We start from the raw sequence: 19542 nt of genomic DNA, 5'->3' as shown, positions 1-19542 counted from the left end.
CGCATCCTTAACCACTAGGCCACCACTGCCCCTATTTATAGGAGATGTCATGGCCCCACTCAAACCTCCACTCCAACAGAGGGGGCCCATAAAGACCACTATTGACTCCCTGGTATGAACCCTGCCTACACCTGACTACTCCCAGTGCCCTGCTATCCTGCTTTGTTTGATTTCCTGGTATGAACTCTACCTGCATCTCTCTGACTACTCTCTCTGCCCAATTTCAACTCACAACTCAGAACTCACTGAGTCATCACTGCATCACAAATGTGCTCGCAATCACTGCTATGCTCAGACTTGGCGTCCTTCCTGGCTTCTCCCCCTACTGACGCATTGCCTGACCTACCAAAGCCCTCCACTCTCCCCTGTACCTCCTTTTTGCAATAAACCCAGATACTGCTCAGCACACCCATCTGCAACTGTGCAATCCATCTCTTTGCCTGATATGAGGCTTTGTGGCTGTTGACCAGGGTTAGTCTAGACAAGCCTATATGAGGGGCCAGACAGAAATGTGAAGGAGGCACACGATGGCAATGAAGGCAGAAAAGAGATGGGGTGCGGGTGCTCTGAATAACTGTTACCCTACCCCAGCGCATAACGGGTGCATTCCTTGATGCTAATGAATCTTTTGCACAATGCCAGTGTCACAGTGTCACACAATGCCAGTGTGTGTGGCTTAGCCAAACACGAAACACAGTTTGGCATCTTGTATCCTCTGTACTGAACTGCTGCCACAAAATCTGTCAATTGGTCTGTTATGGTTAGTACTTTAGTGGTGCATAAATAGTCCAAGTGCTCAGTCTTTTTGCTTCCTGTTCCAGTTTCTTGATGTTGTGGAAAGTGTGCCTGGTTTCAATAAACTCACCAACTGTATTTGTGCCCTCGCTATATGCTTCCCTTAATGGATTGGTGGATTTATTTGGAAGTGTACCATGTCTGTGTTTGAAAACAAAGAAAAAGTGTGTGTTGCCTGACTAAATTTTGTCGTGGTTATTTGTATGTCAAACTAATATACTGTCAAAACATGTACTGGGCACCCACCCACATGACCATTTCAGCAGCAAGACAAACAATCACAAGGACACCAGGACTAGTGGTCGTTTATCTAGGTTCGGCGCAGGGGTTTTTGACAGCCTATCCGTAAGGCTCCACCTCTAACCCACTACTGGCTGACAGTAACTTTCTGGCTTGTCAGCCCCTGCCATTATATCAATAAAGTTAAGCCCCACAGAAAAACATGTGGTCAGCAAAAAGCATGCAACTTTACACTAGTGGCACAACCTGAAAAAAACAAACCAAAATAAAACCAGCCATCATAGGCATTAATGATTTATGAATCACCAATGAATGAAAGACAAACTCGGGACATTTGGCCTAAGACATGGGTGGCAGGATGCCAAGTACACAGACACTCTAGTGACAGCTGACCCTTGCGACAATTGGTCGCCATCTATATCAGCAGTCATGGAGTCCGTCACCCTGGACTCTGGAGGCGGGCCCAAGGCAGTACCCTTGCCTAACGGTACTGGTGACCTGTGTACACAGAAGGTAGACAGTCGGGCTTGGGGCCTGCAGGTTGGGATTGTGTCCCTTTTAATGGGCTAGAACTAACTGGGTTTAGGGAGACACAGTCCAAACCATTGACCTGACATTGCCAGTGAAGACCTTTCATGACATTTGTATCCTCTGTCGGCTTTGCTGGTTGTCTCTGGCAGAATGAGCAAGCTTAATAGCGTCAACCCAGTAGAATTCAGGGCATCGTGCAACATGGCTTACCTGGAAGTCAGCAGTCATCGACCACCTGATGCAGGAGATACACCAACCTAACTGCTTACTGCCATTTTCCAGCAGTTAATCACCGACACCCTACAGGATATGCTGGTGGCTGATGTTTTAATCTACTCCCCCTCCATGGAAACACACATCCAGCACATGAGTGCAGTTTTCAAGAGATTGCTTGCCCATCAGCTGTTCTGTTTTCTGCCTCCTAATTGACGGCACCTGTGCCCAATCAGGACAACATTTGATAAGGCGCTTTGTTTCTGCCCTTTGACGGCTCTGACTTTTTTGTGGACTCTGTTTGTGAACTTGACCTTGCAACTGTTCTGTTTGTGTTTGAGTTCTGGCAATTGCCACATGGCTGTGGGCTAGTTTATGTTGATCCCTTTGATTTCCTATTTTCGGCGATCGCGCTGTGTTTATTTGAGTTCCTTTATTGTTATTAATAAATCCTTGTCCCCTATATGTCCCGCATCTGCACATCCTTCCCCCGTCAGCTCGCCTGATGTTGGAGCCGTAACCAAAAGCGCAGAGAGAGAAGGCAGAGGAGGAAGACTGAGAAGAACTCAGCCAGCCGGAGTGAGTACGGGAGCCATTGGGGAGCGCTGGATGGTCACCCGTGGAGTCGGGCAATTCCACGGTGAGACATGCCGGGACCGGGAGACGACCCGTGTGTGCTGGTTGAGTGGTTTCTTCCCGGTGAGACGAGGGTCGAGCCATGGCGCGCTGCACTGCTTGATGATGTCGACCCCTGGAAGGTCCGCAAAATCCAGAAGCGGCAACGTCGGCAGGTGAGTTGGCGGAGCGAGGACGATTGCATCGGCACCAGCGAGGAAGTGACGTGGGCAGAGAGCGCAGAGGATGCGACCCCCATGATCTTCGCCACGGACGACGACAAAAGAGATGATGACGCGAGTTGGGCGGTCGGGGCCAGAATGGCTCCACCCATCGCACCCGTCCACAATTGTCACCAGTGGTCCTCACACCAGTGGTGTCCTCGCTCCGCCCACTCAGAGCAGAACAGCGAGGAGGAAGACGGAGACGTGGGGGTAAGCTGGAGGAAGAGGGAGACAGGAGGTCGCCAGCCAGCAACTGCACTGCCGAGACTGCCTCCTGGGGAACCCACCTCTCCAGCTCCAGTCGCAGACACGCCTTCCCTCTGCCCAGAGGTTCCCCAGCTGAACGGCATCACAGCACCAGCTCGATCAGCCAGAGCCTGAGCCTGCAATCAAACCCTGCCCTACTACCACACACAGCGCCAGTCAAGATACTGTGCAAGAAGACCCAGCAGTGGTGGGCAGCAAGAGGGTTGTGCCTCCTGTGGTCCTGGCTGTGACCCCTGAGGAGGTCCAGGAGAGCCCAGAGAGGGAACCAGATGACCCTCCTGTCTGTCTCTCTCTCTTTGTGTGTGTATGTGTCTATTGTGTCCATATGTTGCCCCCACTTGGGAAGCTGGCATCCCACATCCACTTCCACTGTTCCCCTGCTGGATTCCCCAGCACCCCTCTCTATGATCAACATACGACAGGACTGTACCTAAGAGGCACATGGAGCCCCTTCTGCTGCGCATCCCTGCCTCCAGTGTCACTAGAGACACACAGGCCCGATCTTTGCATGTGTCCACTGGAGGGTTGAGAGCTTCCCAGACTCCTGCTGGCTCTGCCCTCAAGTCCACTGGGACAAGAAGGCCTGCTTTTTGAATGGCTCTACCTGACAGGCTGCGAAATCACTGGCATCCCATACCCCTGGAAGCTGACCCAGGCCCACATTTGGGGGGCCAGCCCTGTTATCATCACAAGACTACTGCAGTGTTATTACATGTTACTGGGGCAGTGGTGGCCTAGCAAGTAAGGAAGATGACTCATAATCAAAAGGGTGCAGGTTACCGTTACACAAGGTATCATAACCACTCACTGCTTCCTGAGTGCCTTCATGGCTCCCCACTGCTAAATAAGGGTAATGGGTTAAATGTGTAGGACATTGGGGGCAGTGGTGGCCTAGTGGTTGGGAAAGCGGCCCCATGGTCAGAGGGTTGCCAAGGTGCCACTGAGCAGGGCACCGCCATCGCACACTGCCCCCCAGGTGCCTGTCGTGGCTGCCCACTGCTCACCAAGGGTGATGGGTTAAAAGCAGAGGACATATTTCATTGTATGCACCGTGTGCTGTGCTGCAGTGTCTCATTTTGACCATAACTTCAATTTCATTTTGCTGAAATTGACAAGTACTGCTTTGCAACATAAATGGAAGATGGGCCCTGCTGTTGCTGTTGGTTCTCTCCTGGACCCCAGATATCACCTGGCATTGTGGCAGCTCTGGCCCCTCTGGCAACCTGCAACCTGGTTGTGCTGTCTGGGCATATATGCAGCCCCTGCCACTGCACGCCACTGCTGGATTCCCCAGCATCCCTCCGTGTGTCTTGCAGGAAGGCAGTCCGGGACAGTGTGGCCGCTTTCCCCACCACTGGGCTGTTCATACAAGGAACATACAGTCCCTGCTCTAGGGTGGTGCTGTCTGGGCACATGCAGCCTAGTCACTGCACACCCCTGCTGGATTCCCCTGCATCCTTCTCTATGATCACTGTACCCCAGGGCTGTACAGGGCAGTGGTGGCCTAGGAAGCAGCCCCGTAATCGGAAGGTTGCCGGTTCAAATCCCGACCCGCCAAGGTGCCACTGAGGTGCCACTGAGCAAAGCACTGTCCCCACACACTGCTCCCCAGGCGCCTGTCATGGCTGCCCACTGCTCACTCAGGGTGATGGGTTAAATGCAGAGGACAAATTTCACTGTGTGCACCGTGTGCTGTGCTACTGTGTATCACATGTGACAATCACTTCAGGCTGCACGTCCCTCCCTGCAGTGTTGCTAGAGACACACCGGCTCACTCTGCATTTCTCCACTAAAGGGTTGAGGGCTTCTCCAGACTTCTGCTGGCTTGAACCTATGCATCCACTGGAACAAGCAGGCCTGCTTCCTGTACATCCTGACTGGCCCCACCTGCCGGGCTGTAAAACCTCCTGGCATCCTATCCCCCTGGAGGATGACCTAGACCCATGCCTGTCCAGCCCTACTTACTGGCTACCTGGGGGACCAGCCATAATCAGGTGCTGTGTGGCTGTGTGAGCCCAGCAGCTCCAGGGCATCACAGTACCCTTACAAGCACTTACAAGGCCACTCACCCAGATTGTGCCCCCACAAAAAAACTTTAGAGGAGCGCTGTGGCCAGTCCATCATGCGCTGGAGTAGTGCAGTGGGGACAGGGGCCTAAACTCTGGGGGCCTTCTTGTCTGCAGCACCGTCACCTGAGGGGCGAGAAGAAGAGAAGACACATAACATGCACATACACACACACACACAGACAAAGACATCTTTGAAAGGGGATTCATTTATGAACAGAAACAAAACACAAAAGAGGCAAAAACTAACCTCAAGGCATGTTACAAACTGTCATGAGCTGTAACAAAGAAAAAAGTAAGTTGAGTCCACATTAATGCAGCAGCCTTGTCCTGTGACTCCATTTATGGAGCTCTGATTACTCTGGATTAATTTGATTTAGCTTTAGTGATTGTCACATGTGATACACAGCAGCACAGCACACGGTGCACACAGTGAAATATGTCCTCTGAGTGAGCAGTGGGCAGCCATGACCAGTGCCCGGGGAGCAGTGTGTGGGGACGGTGCTTTTAAATATATACAAGTTTAAATATATAGTCACTCCTAGCGGAATCCAATATTGTGATACTGTGCATACTGCATTAGTTCACAAAAAAATGTAAAAACAGAGCTGAAATACAAAAAAGTTGGTGATCTGTCATGTTTTGCGATTTTACTCTGCCTGAAATGCCAAGCAGTAATTTAAAGTATGCAGCTGTACAGCACCATCTACAGGAGTGACGGTTGCAGTCTCTCGCTGATTCTCATCTCTGCTGAGAATCAGAAAACACTCGACAGCACAACCCAGTGCACCATATATCGATATTTTTGCCTCCAAATTTGTCCCTGTATCAGTACAATATCACAACATTGATATATTGATTTATCAATAATTTCTAACACCCCTATATTTACATTTACAACATTTGTCCCCAACACTCAGTAATATTCAAGTGTTTTTCCTGCTCATAATGCTAGGTGTTATATTTAATATATAATCATACATATAATATTGTTAACTGTTAATTGTTAAATCATGTGGACACTCAAAGAAATTATCACTCAGAAGCCATAATACCAAATGTAGAACCTGTCCATATATTCTAGAAAGAATATAGGACTATAAATTCATATACAATCAAAAAGTATTCAACATGTACTGATGTAGTGATATAAATTACCAATTGAATTAAAATGTGGGGTAGGTGGGGTTAATGTTAACATGAAATATTGGGGACAGGGATGTATTTATTTAAATAGGTATGGTATTTAAATCTGTGCAAGACACACCTCATCCACACTGTGTCCCACAACTGAAGGGATGTGGATCTCAGACCTTGGATCTCTGGCTCAGTCCTTGCTTATAACTCAGTGGGTCCTGCTTACTGTGTCAGAGACAGGATCTATCAGCTGTAGATTACAAGGAACCTCTACTCCTGCACTATCCAAGGAAGGGGATTTTCTGATTGGGGGAATTTTTGCTTTTCACTATGAACACATTTTGGAGCAAAACTTTACTGGTCATCCTCTGTCTCTGCAGTGTACTGGGAGGTTAGTGAGGCTGGGATGGACTTTGAAGGGGGGATGTCTGAGTGTTGTTTTAAATTCTTTTTTTTTTTCTTTCAGATTATATTCTCGGGAGTTGCGCTTTGCTCGTGCCATGGAATTTGCCATAGAGGAGATTAACAACAGATCTGATCTCTTACCAAACATTACACTGGGTTACCAGATACATGATTCTTGTGGTGCTGTGCCTATGGCCCTGAAAGTTGCTTTCCAGTTTGCAAATGGTCAAGATCCTGAATTTACTTTGGACCCCTCTTGCACTGTCATGGCGAATGTTGCTGCTGTTATTGGAGACTCAAATACAACACCAAGCATTGGCATGACCCGAGTACTTGGTCTTTTTGGTGTTCCACAGGTCTTGCTGCTTTACTGTGTACATATGTAAAAATTAGATTACTTTGTATGAATAGAAACAGGTCTACTTGCACATTATTGATATGCAAGTAAAATTATTATCTTACCATAAGCCTATTTATGTATCGGCAAGCATTAAATTAATTCACTGTAATCCATTCTAAATGTGATTCTTTGTACTGTCATTTAAATCTTAGGTGAGTCACTTTGCCACCTGCGCCTGTCTGAGCGATAAGCAGCAGTATCCTGCTTTCTTCAGAACAATTCCTAGTGACCAATACCAGGCAGCTGCACTGGCCCAGCTTGTCAAATACTTTGGCTGGACGTGGATTGGGGCAATTTGCAGCGATTCTGACTATGGTAACAGTGGGATGGCATCATTTCTGAGTGCGGCACAAAAGGAGGGCATTTGTGTTGAGTACTCTGTTGCCTTTTCGAGCTCAAGTCCTCGAATCAAGGTGGAAAGACTTGCTGAACTCATATGTAGTTCAACATCAAGAGTCATTGTGGCTTTTGTTGATTCTGTTGATATGCATCTGCTGCTGCAAGAGTTGACAAAGCAACCTACACGCTTGCTGCAGTGGATTGGTTGCGAGGCATGGGTGACAGATCCAGAAGTCTTGAAGTATGGTCTGCTTGCTGGTGCTGTTGGGTTTGGTATTGAGCGTTCTGTTATCCCTGGATTTCGGAAGTTCCTTCTAGGCCTTTCTGCAGTACAACTGTCTCATTCAACGTTGCTCAAGGAGTTCTGGCAGGAAACATTTAACTGTAGATTGTTTGAAGGGCAAATAGACCCTGACAACTCTGAGGGTCTTAAAATGTGTACTGGCACTGAGGACCTGAGTACTGTAAATAATCCCTATACTGACACTTCACAGTTACGCATAACAAACATGGTGTACAAAGCAATGTATGCTGTTGCTCATGCTATTCATGGAGTTGTCTGCAAGGGAAGAAAAAATCTACAATCCCAGTGCAACAAAAGTATCGTTGTTAAGCCGTATCAGGTAAAATAAATAAGTAAATACATTCAATTGTAATACTATTGTACATTTGCTGCATATACATTAACATAACATAGTTTAAATGACATTAAAAATATGGACACAATGAAAGCAGCAAAGTAGCTAAATAAAGAAATGTAAAGAAGTTCCAAATAAATATAATATGAACTGGTAGCATTAGGTTGCTTACATACACACTGCACACAATTTGCTATCGGTATTTGTTATGATAATCTATGTTATAATATGTCACCATTTTGAATTTCTTATGTAGTGTACCATGACATTGAATATGTTCCCATTCACACTTAGGTCCTTGAAGAACTTAGAAAAGTGAACTTCACAATAAATGGATACCCTGTTGCTTTTGACTCAAATGGAGATCCTGTTGCTACATATGATCTCATCAACTGGCAAGAAGCTAAGGATGGGGCTATGCAGTTTGTTACAGTTGGTCACTATGATGCATCTAAACTCAAAGGTCAGGAGTTCAGCTTGAGCAGGAATATCAGCTGGATGAATAGGCAAACACAAGTATGACTTTTTCACTCAGTCTGTGTATTATTTTATTGCTGATTATAACACTGTGTTGTTAATTTGCGTAAAGGGCAGTGCAGTCAAATACAGTTTATATGTGTGTGTCTGTCTTTGTGTGTGACAGGTACCTGTGTCAGTGTGTAGTGAGAGCTGTCCCCCAGGCACCAGGAAGGCAGCACAGAAAGGAAAGCCTGTCTGCTGTTATGACTGTGTACCATGTGGAGAAGGGGAGATCAGTAATGCAACAGGTATTGGTATAATGATACTAGCTCATGCTGCTCTCTCACTTTTATACTAAATCCAGATATTTAAGTATAGATGCCTTATACTCCAATGACTAATGGCTATTCCAATTATTCTCACTTTGCCAAAGATTCCTTGGACTGCATTTCCTGTCCTGATGACTACTGGCCAAATTCTCAGAGAAATGCATGCCTGCTCAAACTAGTTGAATTTCTATCACTGGATGAAGTTCTTGGGATCATATTGGCTGTTTGTTCCATTGCAGGAGCCTGTATGGTTGTTGCTGTGGCTGTTATATTCTACAGACACAGGACCTCTCCCATTGTCAGAGCCAATAACTCTGAGCTGAGTTTCCTGTTGCTTTTCTCACTGACTCTGTGTTTTCTTTGCTCTCTGACTTTCATTGGTCGACCTTCTGAATGGTCCTGTATGCTGCGTCACACTGCATTTGCAATCACATTTGTCCTCTGCATTTCCTGTGTTCTGGGGAAAACTCTAGTTGTGTTGATGGCCTTCAGGGCTACACTTCCAGGCAGTAATGTCATGAAATGGTTTGGGCCTCCACAGCAAAGAATGACTGTTGTCTGTTTTACATCTGTACAGGCCCTGTTATGCACTCTTTGGCTGATATTATCACCTCCATTTCCTATAAAGAATATGTCACTATATAAAGAAAGAATCATTCTTGAATGTAACCTGGGTTCTACTGGGGCTTTTTGGGCCGTGTTGGGTTATATTGGCCTCCTGGCTGTCTTGTGTTTTGTTTTGGCTTTTCTGGCCCGTAAGCTGCCTGATAACTTTAATGAGGCCAAATTCATCACATTCAGCATGCTGATATTCTGTGCTGTCTGGATAACTTTTATCCCGACATATGTCAGCTCTCCTGGCAAGTTTACTGTGGCTGTTGAAATTTTTGCTATTTTGGCATCAAGTTTTGGGTTGATGATTTGTATTTTCATTCCTAAGTGTTTTATAATTATATTCAGACCAGAACAAAATACTAAGAAACACCTAATGGGAAAGGTTCCATCTAAGGCTCTCTGAAATACAAGAAAAGAAAAACACAAAAAAATTGATTGCAGATACGAAAAAAGTAATCTATTGAATTCTTTATGGAATGCAGAACGGTTAATCAAACATACTTATTAATGACAACAACATACTGATGGGTTGCAGGAGAATTAAACAATCTAAAATAATTGAGGAAGATAATAGTTTATTTTTTAAAATGTGAACAAATGTTGCAGGACAAATAAGCTGATATGACTCTTTTAAGAATCAAAATGCTGCCCTGTATCTGGATCGCAAAACTGAAAACGTTTCTCATAACTAAAGCTTGGAGGAAGGGTAAATGAGCAGCCCACATGGTTTCCTGTAGCCTGGAAAAGGCAGGAGGGCAGGGTCATGGCCTGAAACTATAGCAAAGAGGATCAAATGGGTTGGGAGGTCAGCCTCCCATCTCTACATGCAGAGAGTCGTGTGTTCTGTGGCTCATCTGTTACTCCCAGACTCCACCACTTCCTTGTTTGCATCACTGTGTTCGCCCCAATTAGTAAGTCAACCTATGTATTTCCAAATAACCGAGCTCCCCATTTTCTCCATTCCCAGTTGTATGTGTATGTATGTCTTGTATGTGCTATCAATTTCAGTTCAGACCCTCTTGAGAGTATGTAACATACATCTGCCTGCTTTTTTAAGTACTGTTTATGTTTTGTTCTTTAATTAAAAACACTGTTGTGCAATTTTGCCTGGTGTCCTTACTCAAGTTTGACATTGTGTAAGGATTGTGTCAGGATTGACTGCAGCTGGGCTCATCACTTGTGGCCAATTCTGACGATGTATAAAAGCCAGAGATTTCCGCCCCTTCGGGAAGGACGGTATTTTCGTGGACTTGGTGCACAAACTTGAATTTCAGTTCTATGTTTTGAGTTCTGGCATTCGCCACACGCCTGCGGGCTCGTTTTTGTTGTTCCCCTTTATTTCCCTTTTCAGCCACCGCGCCATTTTTTATTTGTATTTATTTATTTATTTATTGTTTATTAATAAAACCCCCTTCCCAGCATGTCCTGCCTCTGCGCTTCCTTCCCCCGACAGCAAGCAGTTGGAAAAGCGCAGAGGAAAAAAGAAGCAGAGGAGAAGAAACACTGTGAAGGGCGCAGCCCGGCGAGACGAGCGCGGTCGCCGGGGGAGAGACACACCGCCCGTTCTAGTGGAGCGGTTTCTACCCGATGAGCCATGGCACGTGATGATGTAACCCCCGGGAGAATCCGTGAAACCCGGAAGTGACAACGTGGGCGGGTGAGTGGGCGAGGAAGCAGCGAGGAAGTGACGTGGACAGCAAGCACAGAGGATGCGACCCCCATGATCTTTGTCGTGTCAAGCCAGGAATTCTGCGCTCTGCTGGCCAGGCTCCCCATGGACTGGGACGACACGGACGACGACGACAAGAGCACGGGAGACGCGAGTTGGGCTCCGCCCATCCACGATCGTCGCGAGGTCCGTGGGGACGACCCTCGGAGTCACCGGTGGGAGGACACGGATGACGATGACGTGGATTTTCCATGATGATCCACGTGACTTCCACCCCTGCCTGCTGGAGAAGACGTCCACCACCCTCCACACCACATGCCCACCACCATCTCCACCAAGGAGCCCAGCCCCGTGTGGGACAGCCCAATGGCCCCAGGACCCTTCAGTGGGGCAGCAGACATGGATGAGATCACAACCATCCTCGCGTGTCTGTCTGGGTCAGCATGGGGCTGGGGCGCAGCCCTCTAGCAGCAGGGAGAGACAGACAGAAGGAGTTTTTGGGTCTTCCTGCCAAGACTGAGGGCGGAGTTTGATCGGCCAGAGCCTGAGCCAGGGATCGAACTCTGCCCCTCCACCACATCCAGCGCCAGTCAGGATCCGGGGCAAGAAGACCAAGCACTGGCGGGCGACGAAAAGGTCGCACCTCCCGAGATCCTGGCTGTGCCACCTGAGGAGGGGACGTGCGGAGACAGGGCCCACATGTACCCGGATGGATCGGCCCTGCGGGACCATGCCAGGGAGCCAGGCCGAGGGTCCGGAGCCGCCATGCAGGACCACGTCCTGCGGGACCACGCCGGGGAGCCAGGTCGAGGGTCCGGAGCCGCCATGTGGGACCACGCCGGGGAGCCAGGCCGAGGGTCCGGGGCTGCCAAGCGGGCCCACGCCGGGGAGCCAGGCCCAGGGACCGGGGCCGCCAAACCTGACCACGCTGGTGAGCCAGGCCGAGGGACCGGGGCCGCCACGCCTGACCATGCCGGGGAACCAGCTTGAGGGACCGGGGCCGCCATGCTGGACCACTCCAGGGAACCAGCCTGAGGGACCGGGTCCTCCAAGGGGAGGATACAGCAGGGCAGGAGCCCTGTGGTTGCCGCCGTCCGCCCTGCCGCCTCCACTGATGGTACTGCTGGGGCTCCGAGGACGTAGCCCTTGGAGGGGGGGCTCTGTCAGGATTGACTGCAGCTGGGCTCATCACCTGTGGCCAATTCTGACGATGCATAAAAGCCGGAGATTTCTGCCCCTTCGGGACGGCATTTTCGTGGACTTGGTGCGCAAACTTGAAATTCAGTTCTATGTTTTGAGTTCTGGCAATTGCCACATGCCTGCGGGCTCGTTTTTGTTGTTCCCCTTTATTTCCCTTTTCAGCCACCGCGCCATTGTTTATTTGTATTTATTTATTTATTGTTTATTAATAAGACCTCTTTCCCAGCATGTCCTGCCTCTGTGCTTCCTTCCCCCGTCAGCAAGCGGTCATGACAAAGTAAGATTTGTAGTTAAGCTTTCCTTGCATGCATTCCCACAATTCTCTCTCTAGACTTTGTACAATCAGCAACATCCATATTGTAAAAAGCAGTCACAGTTACTGTAGGAAAATGGGTAAGTAAATTATTTTTTTACTTTATTGAAATTATTATTAATCTGTTTCCATCATTGGTTAAAACCACTTGTTATAGAAGCACGTTGAAATAGAAGCACGTTCACAGGTACATCCCAAGTTGTGCTGAAGCACCTGCCCTTTGGCACAGTTTTTGCAAAATATTTTTTTTATATCTTTTATATTTTAGACCATGACATATTTTCAAACTAGTTATTAATTAACTCACTATCATCTGGAAAACAGGGATGAAATAGAACTATTATGTTTTTGTTATGCATTAAACAAAATAAAATTTATTTGTTTTAATCCATGGGACCTATTAAGTTTTTTCATCATCTTGAAAAAGGTGTGGTTAATGTCTGCGCAGGTGAGAAAGGACTGGCACATAACAGTATTTAAACTCCTACAAGACACACACCATTCAGACAGTGTCCCACCAGTGAAGTGATGTGGATCTCACAGGCTCCAGCTCTGGCACTTCTTCTAATTCACTGGGTTTTTGGGCAAAAGCCTCCTGTGTCTGAAACAGGATCTGTCATCTGTAAATTACAAGGGACATCTGCACAACCTGCACTCTCCAAGCAGGGGGATTTTTTAATTGGGGGAATTTTTGCATTTCATTATGACTTCATTTTGGAGCAAAACTACACTAGGCATCCTCTGCCTTTGCAGTGCACTGGAAGGTTCGTGATGCAAAGTAGAACAGGGAACACATCATTTCTTCAAAGGCATCTTAGAAACTGTGTGCAGTTTCAAAATAAAATGAAATGTGCTTACTGTTTAAGTACCTGCTGCTCTGAAGTTATCTTTTTTTTCCCTTTCCAGACTGTACTCTCGGGAGCTCCGTTTTGCTCGTGCCATGGAATTTGCAATACAGGAGATTAACAACAGACTGGACATCTTACCCAATGTTACGCTGGGCTACCAGATATATGATTCCTGTGGCACTCTGCCTATGGCTGTAAAAGTTGCTTTCCAGTTTGCGAATGGCCTAGATCCTGGATTTATAATAGATCCCTCTTGTCAAGCGGTGGCTAAAGTTGCAGCTGTCATTGGAGACTCAAATTCGACACCAAGCATAGGCATTGCTCGTCTCCTGGGTCTTTTCAGAGTTCCACAGGTCTTACTACTTTCAGAGATTATCTTAGCTACATAACGTATTATAAACCATCTGCAAAAGGTGGCCTATAATTTGAATCATTTAACATTTTAAGATTACTATTAATTAAATTATCTCATGTAAATGTGGCTACTTTATATTCTTTATTCTTTTAATATTACCTAAATCTTAGGTGAGCCACTTTGCCACCTGCGCCTGTCTGAGTGATAAGCGGCAGTATCCTGCTTTCTTCAGAACCATCCCCAGTGACCACTACCAGGCAGCTGCACTGGCCCAACTGGTCAAACACTTTGGCTGGACGTGGATCGGTGCCATTCGCAGCGATTCTGACTATGGTAACAATGGGATGGCATCATTCCTAAAAGCTGCACAAAAAGAGGGTATTTGTGTTGAGTACTCTGTGGCTTTCTCAAGTTCAAATCCTCATAGCAAGGTGGAAAGAGTTGCTGAAATCATACGCAGTTCAACATCAAAAACCATTGTTGCTTTTACCAACGCAATCGATATTCGTATTCTAATGGAGGAGTTAACAAAAAAAACAACCCCTCTGTTTCAATGGATTGGCTGTGAGGCATGGTTAACAGATCCAGAAGTCCTCAAGTTTGGAGAGCTAGCTGGTGCTCTTGGGTTTGGTATTGAGCGTTCTATCATCCCTAGATTTCGGGAGTTCCTTCTAGACCTTTCTGCAGTACAAGTGACAGAATCACCCATACTTCAGGAGTTCTGGGAAGACACATTTAATTGTAGACTTGCTCAACATCACTCAAACCTCGACACTGGGAAAGGACTTAAAATATGTACTGGCACTGAGAACTTGAGTGCTGTTAATGTTCCCTACACTGATACATCACAGTTACGAATATCCAACATGGTGTATAAAGCAATGTATGCCATTGCTCATGCTATTCATGGTGTTGTGTGTAAGGACAATGAAAACCAACAACCTCAATGCAACAAAAACACAGTTGTGCAACCATATCAGGTAAAAGACAAGATGGAAGTTATTCACTTTTATTTATTGTACCATACTGTGGTTTTGAGTCAGACATACCTAAAATGATTATTTCAGGTCCTTGAACAACTTAAAAAAGTGAATTTCACAACAAATGGATACCCTGTTGGCTTTGATTCTAATGGGGACCCTGTACCCACATATGAGCTTGTCAACTGGCAAGAATCTGAGGATGGGACCCTGCATTTTGTGACAGTGGGTCGTTATGATGCATCTAAACCTAAAGATCAGCAGTTCAGCATGAGCAGGAACATCAGCTGGATGAACAAACAATCACCAGTAGGACTTCACTTGCTTGCAATGTATTCATTATCTGAATGTATTAATAAGTTATTAATTCATGGATGTCATTATGTGCATATTTGTGGGAGAGGTTCCTGTATCAGTTTGTAGTGTGAGCTGTCACCCAGGAACCAGGAAGGCAGCACAGAAAGGAAGGCCTGTGTGTTGCTATGACTGTCTACCATGTGGTGAGGGGGAGATCAGTAATGAAACAGGTATAGTTTTTAAAAATATACACATCAGGTTGCAAATTGAATCAAATTAATAGTACAAAATAACAATTGTTAGAAACATTATAGTGCAATTTCCTAGCCTAATTGTTTAAACTTTGCCACAGATTCTACAGACTGTATTTCCTGTCCTGATGAGTCCTGGCCAAATTCTCAGAGAGATGAATGCCTGCCTAAACTCGTTGAATTCCTTTCACTGGATGAGGTTCTGGGGATCATACTGGCTGTTTGTTCCATTGCAGGAGCCTGTATGGTTGCTGCAGTGGCTGTTATATTCTACAGACACAGGACCTCTCCCATTGTCAGAGCCAATAACTCTGAGCTGAGTTTCCTGCTGCTCTTCTCACTGACTCTGTGTTTTCTTTGCTCTCTTACATTCATCGGACAGCCATCTGACTGGTCCTGTATGCTGCGTCACACTGCATTTGGAATCACATTTGTCCTCTGCATATCCTGTGTTCTGGGGAAAACAATAGTTGTCTTAACAGCTTTTAAGGCAACAATTCCAGGCAATAGTATTATGAAGTGGTTTGGTCCTCCACAGCAAAGAATGACTGTTGTCTGTTTTACATCTGTACAGGCCCTGATATGCACCTTGTGGTTGGTGTTGTCACCCCCATTTCCCATTAAGAATATGTCACTGTACAAAGAAAGAATCATTCTTGAATGTAACCTGGGTTCTGCTGGGGCTTTCTGGGCCGTGTTGGGTTATATTGGTCTCCTGGCTTTCTTGTGCTTTGTCTTGGCTTTTCTGGCTCGTAAGCTGCCTGATAACTTTAATGAGGCCAAATTCATCACATTCAGCATGCTAATATTCTGTGCTGTCTGGATCACCTTTATCCCAACTTATGTCAGCTCTCCTGGCAAGTTCACTGTAGCTGTGGAGATTTTTGCCATTTTAGCATCAAGTTTTGGCTTGATGGCTTGTATATTTGTTCCAAAGTGTTTCATAATCATATTCAGACCAGAACAGAATACCAAGAAGCATCTTATGGGAAAGGTTCCATCTAAGTCTCTCTAAAACCAATGCAAATGTGAGTGTCCTGAAGGCACAACATACTGTAGCGTTGACAGCTTATAGGGTTGGGTTCATTTGCATTTGCCCGCCTCCAAGGCGTTCAGAGAGAGGTTGACAGACCATCTGGGTGAATGCTAGTGGGATTAGTGAGTTCATGTTCTGGGTAGGGGTGGAATTTAGAACTGGGTTGTACTGTTATCTAATGTGAATGTCTACTGCTGTTCACTGTTTAATAAAAACAAGCATGGCAGAATAATTCAACTCTCTTTACTCCCCTTCCACACCCCTCACCACAATACATTCAAGATGCAAGATTCATATTCCACGTGCTGCACCAATTAATGTCTTACAATAGTGAGTAGCCCATAATCAACAGCGGAGTAAAATTCTTAATTAAATAAATAGATTGTATGTTACATTACACTGAGTGACAAGTACATTTATATTTGTCTAGTAAAGCTTACAAATGTATTTTGTGCTTTTTCATATTTCATGTTTTGTCTAGGTCTGACTTTTGTGTTTTCTGACAATCACATTTTCTGACAAGCACATGCAAATAAGCAAAGATTATCAGATGAGTATTTAATATGAGCACTTTGTCAAATCCAGCCACTGGGGGGACGCATTCTACATTTCTTGGTACTGGAGACGTCGCATCAGGAAGGGTGGTAGTAGCTTAGTGGATAACACACTCGCCTATGAACCAGAGGACCCAGGTTCAAATCCCGCTTACTACCATTGTGTCCCTGAGCAAGACACTTAAGCCTAAATTGCTCCAGGGTGGGGGACTGTCCCTGTAAATATTAATTGTAAGTCGCTCTGGATAAGGGCATCTGATAAATACAGAAAATGTAAAATGAAGGGAATTCAACGTAAAACCTTTTTTTCAATTATGTGAACAAGCAGACCAGTTCATCCACTGTGTTGACCCCCAACAGTCAGAGGGAGCCGATGATGTGAGATTTTTGTTTTGTTAAATATTTAGATTTTTAATAAATATTTTTTATGCAGTAGTGACCAAAAGTTGTGATAATGACACAAATACTGGTTTTCACAAAATCGTTCCTGCTCATGTACAATATCAGACCAATATGTCCTTATCTGTTAACACAGGCCACCCAGATACTGGTTCAGGCTTTAGTAATCTCATGACTGGATTACTGTAACTCCCTTCTAGCTGGTCTACCTCTATGTGCCATCCGACCTCTACAACTAATACAAAATGCAGCAGCATTACTGATCTTCAACCTTCCCAAATTCTCCCACACCGCCCCTCTGCTACGTTCCCTCCACTGGCTGAAAATATTAGATTCAAAATTAGAATTAGATTCAAAATACTGATGCTGGCCTACAAAGCCTGGATGAGCACCATCCTACCTCACAGCCCTTATTACACCTCACACTGCACCTCGTATACTCCGAGCCTCCAGTACTGCTCGCCTGGTCCCTCCATCTCTGAAGGTAAAAGGAAGACACTCATCTAGACTCTTCACTGTCTTGGCCCCTCGGTGGTGGAATGAACTTCCGCTTGTGGTCTGAACAGCAGAGTCACTGAGGAATTTCAAACGGCAGCTCAAGACTTTCCTCTTTAGAGAATATTTAGATTAACTTGTAACCTTCTTATTGTCTGACTTATGTATAGAAACTACAACAGAGGGAATAAAAGTAGGAGTTGGGGGTCCTAGTGAACCAGAATTGATCACTTCATCAATGGTAACATGGAAGCACGTTGTAAATCGCTCGGGATAAGGGCGTCTGCCAAATGCCTTAAATATAAATGTTCTAAATCAGTCCCCAGGGGATTTCAATGGTCCCAACCAAGAGCGTTACCACCTGGCCTTCCCCTCTACCATCCGACAATTGCAACAGTTTCTGGACTTCGGCAATTTCTATTAAAGACTCATTAGATTCATCACACAATTCAAGTACACCCTGTCTTATCATCCTGGATCCCGTAACACTGAGGCGGACACTCTCTCATGACTGCACTCACAAGGGCAGTGGTGGCCTAGTGGTTAAGGAAGTGGCCCAATAATCAGGAGGTTGCTGGTTCAAATCCCGATCCACCAAGGTGCTGCCACTGAGGCACACACTGCTCTCCGGGCACCTGTCATGACTACCCACTCCACACCAAAGGTGATGGGTTAAAAGCAGAGGACACACTTTGTTGTGTCACCGTGTGCTGTGCTGCAGTGTTTCACAATGACAATCACTTCACTTTCACTCCAAGGACAAACCCCCTACCGTTCCTAAAACTATCATCCTACAGCCCCATCCAATGGATCCTGCTATGTGACGTCATATCCAGCAATCTTCAGGAACCCCCGGATTCAGGATTACCCGAAACGCCTACAACACTTCATACTAATGACACTGCTGCCCCTAGTGTTACAGTGGGGATGACTGGACTTGCATTCTGGTCATCCAGAGTACCCACCAGTGGGTTTTTGGGTGACCAGGACTTCCCGAAGATGTCAAGGAATGTGTCATGGCATACCCGGTGTGTGCAGTAAACAAGAGAGACCACCAGCAACCCCAACAGCGAGGAGTAAGATGGTAATGACTAGTGGTAGTAGCTTAGTGGGTAACACACTCGCCTATGAACCAGAGAAAAACACCACCATATTCTTGCATCTGACTGGGTCAGCTTGGGGCTGGGGCACAGCCCCAGTGGGGGGAAACAGACATAAGTTTCTGGGACTTCCTTGAGCTTTTCAGGGTGGAGTTCGATCAGCCGGAACCTGAGCCATTGATCGGACCATGCCCCACCACCACTCCTCTCGAGTAGCTGGTGAGCAGGACAGGCCAGGAGTGGGCCTGGGTACCCCTCCAGAGGGGCGCCGTGCTACAGAGCCCCCCCAGCTTGTCCCAACAGACGCAGAAGTGGCTGAGCCATGAGGGATCCAGAAAAGCCCCTAAACTACGACAAGAGGCGTGCAGGGAGAGGGGCTGGGGATTCCAGCAGGGACTTGCAGCGGCAGGGGCTCCAGGTCACCAGAAGGCACCACCCTGCGGTATGGTGACTGGTCTCTGGGCGGTCCGGTGCAGGGAGGAGAGCTGGGGGCACCAGCAGAGACGTGCAGGGGTGCTTCGTTAGTGTGTCCCAGCACTTCGTTAGTGTGTGCATGTTGTGTTGTTTTTTCCTTCTTCTTCTTCCAAAATAAAACCCGTGAGTGCAGCTATGGCAGGTGCGTGCTTGTGTGCGTCTGTTCGGCTCGTGGAACGTTGCGTGTCTCCGCGCCTGTGCTTCGGGACCGAGAGGCCAGGCGAAGCGCGCCCCCTGGCGTCCGCTCCAGGCGCCGCGGGAAATGAAGAAATCCCACCTGCTGATGGGCTGCTTGGGG

At 46.6% G+C, this 19542-nt stretch overlaps 2 protein-coding genes and 1 pseudogene across 2 annotated transcripts; all 3 read left to right on the top strand.

The window, feature by feature from the left end:
• The first annotated feature begins 6245 nt into the window (after nucleotides 1-6245).
• On the top strand, nucleotides 6246-8719 carry LOC114768943 (extracellular calcium-sensing receptor-like). The gene is made up of 5 exons (XM_028961485.1): nucleotides 6246-6479; nucleotides 6555-6849; nucleotides 7046-7855; nucleotides 8165-8386; nucleotides 8514-8719. Exons 1-5 carry the CDS (start codon nucleotides 6250-6252, stop codon nucleotides 8685-8687), a joined length of 1731 nt encoding a protein of 576 aa, XP_028817318.1. The 5' UTR covers nucleotides 6246-6249; the 3' UTR covers nucleotides 8688-8719.
• LOC114768944 (extracellular calcium-sensing receptor pseudogene) lies at nucleotides 8708-9787 on the top strand (annotated as a pseudogene).
• Nucleotides 9788-12976: 3189 nt separating this feature from the next.
• Nucleotides 12977-16334, top strand: LOC114769065 (extracellular calcium-sensing receptor-like). The gene is made up of 6 exons (XM_028961761.1): nucleotides 12977-13219; nucleotides 13362-13656; nucleotides 13829-14638; nucleotides 14726-14947; nucleotides 15042-15165; nucleotides 15288-16334. Exons 1-6 carry the CDS (start codon nucleotides 12984-12986, stop codon nucleotides 16199-16201), a joined length of 2601 nt encoding a protein of 866 aa, XP_028817594.1. The 5' UTR covers nucleotides 12977-12983; the 3' UTR covers nucleotides 16202-16334.
• Nucleotides 16335-19542: the final 3208 nt, after the last annotated feature.

Source organism: Denticeps clupeoides, chromosome 19, assembly GCF_900700375.1.
Source record: "Denticeps clupeoides chromosome 19, fDenClu1.1, whole genome shotgun sequence".
NCBI classification, from domain to species: domain Eukaryota; kingdom Metazoa; phylum Chordata; class Actinopteri; order Clupeiformes; family Denticipitidae; genus Denticeps; species Denticeps clupeoides.
The sequence above is the reverse complement of the archived record's forward strand: the minus strand, read 5'-3'. Positions and strand labels throughout refer to the sequence as shown.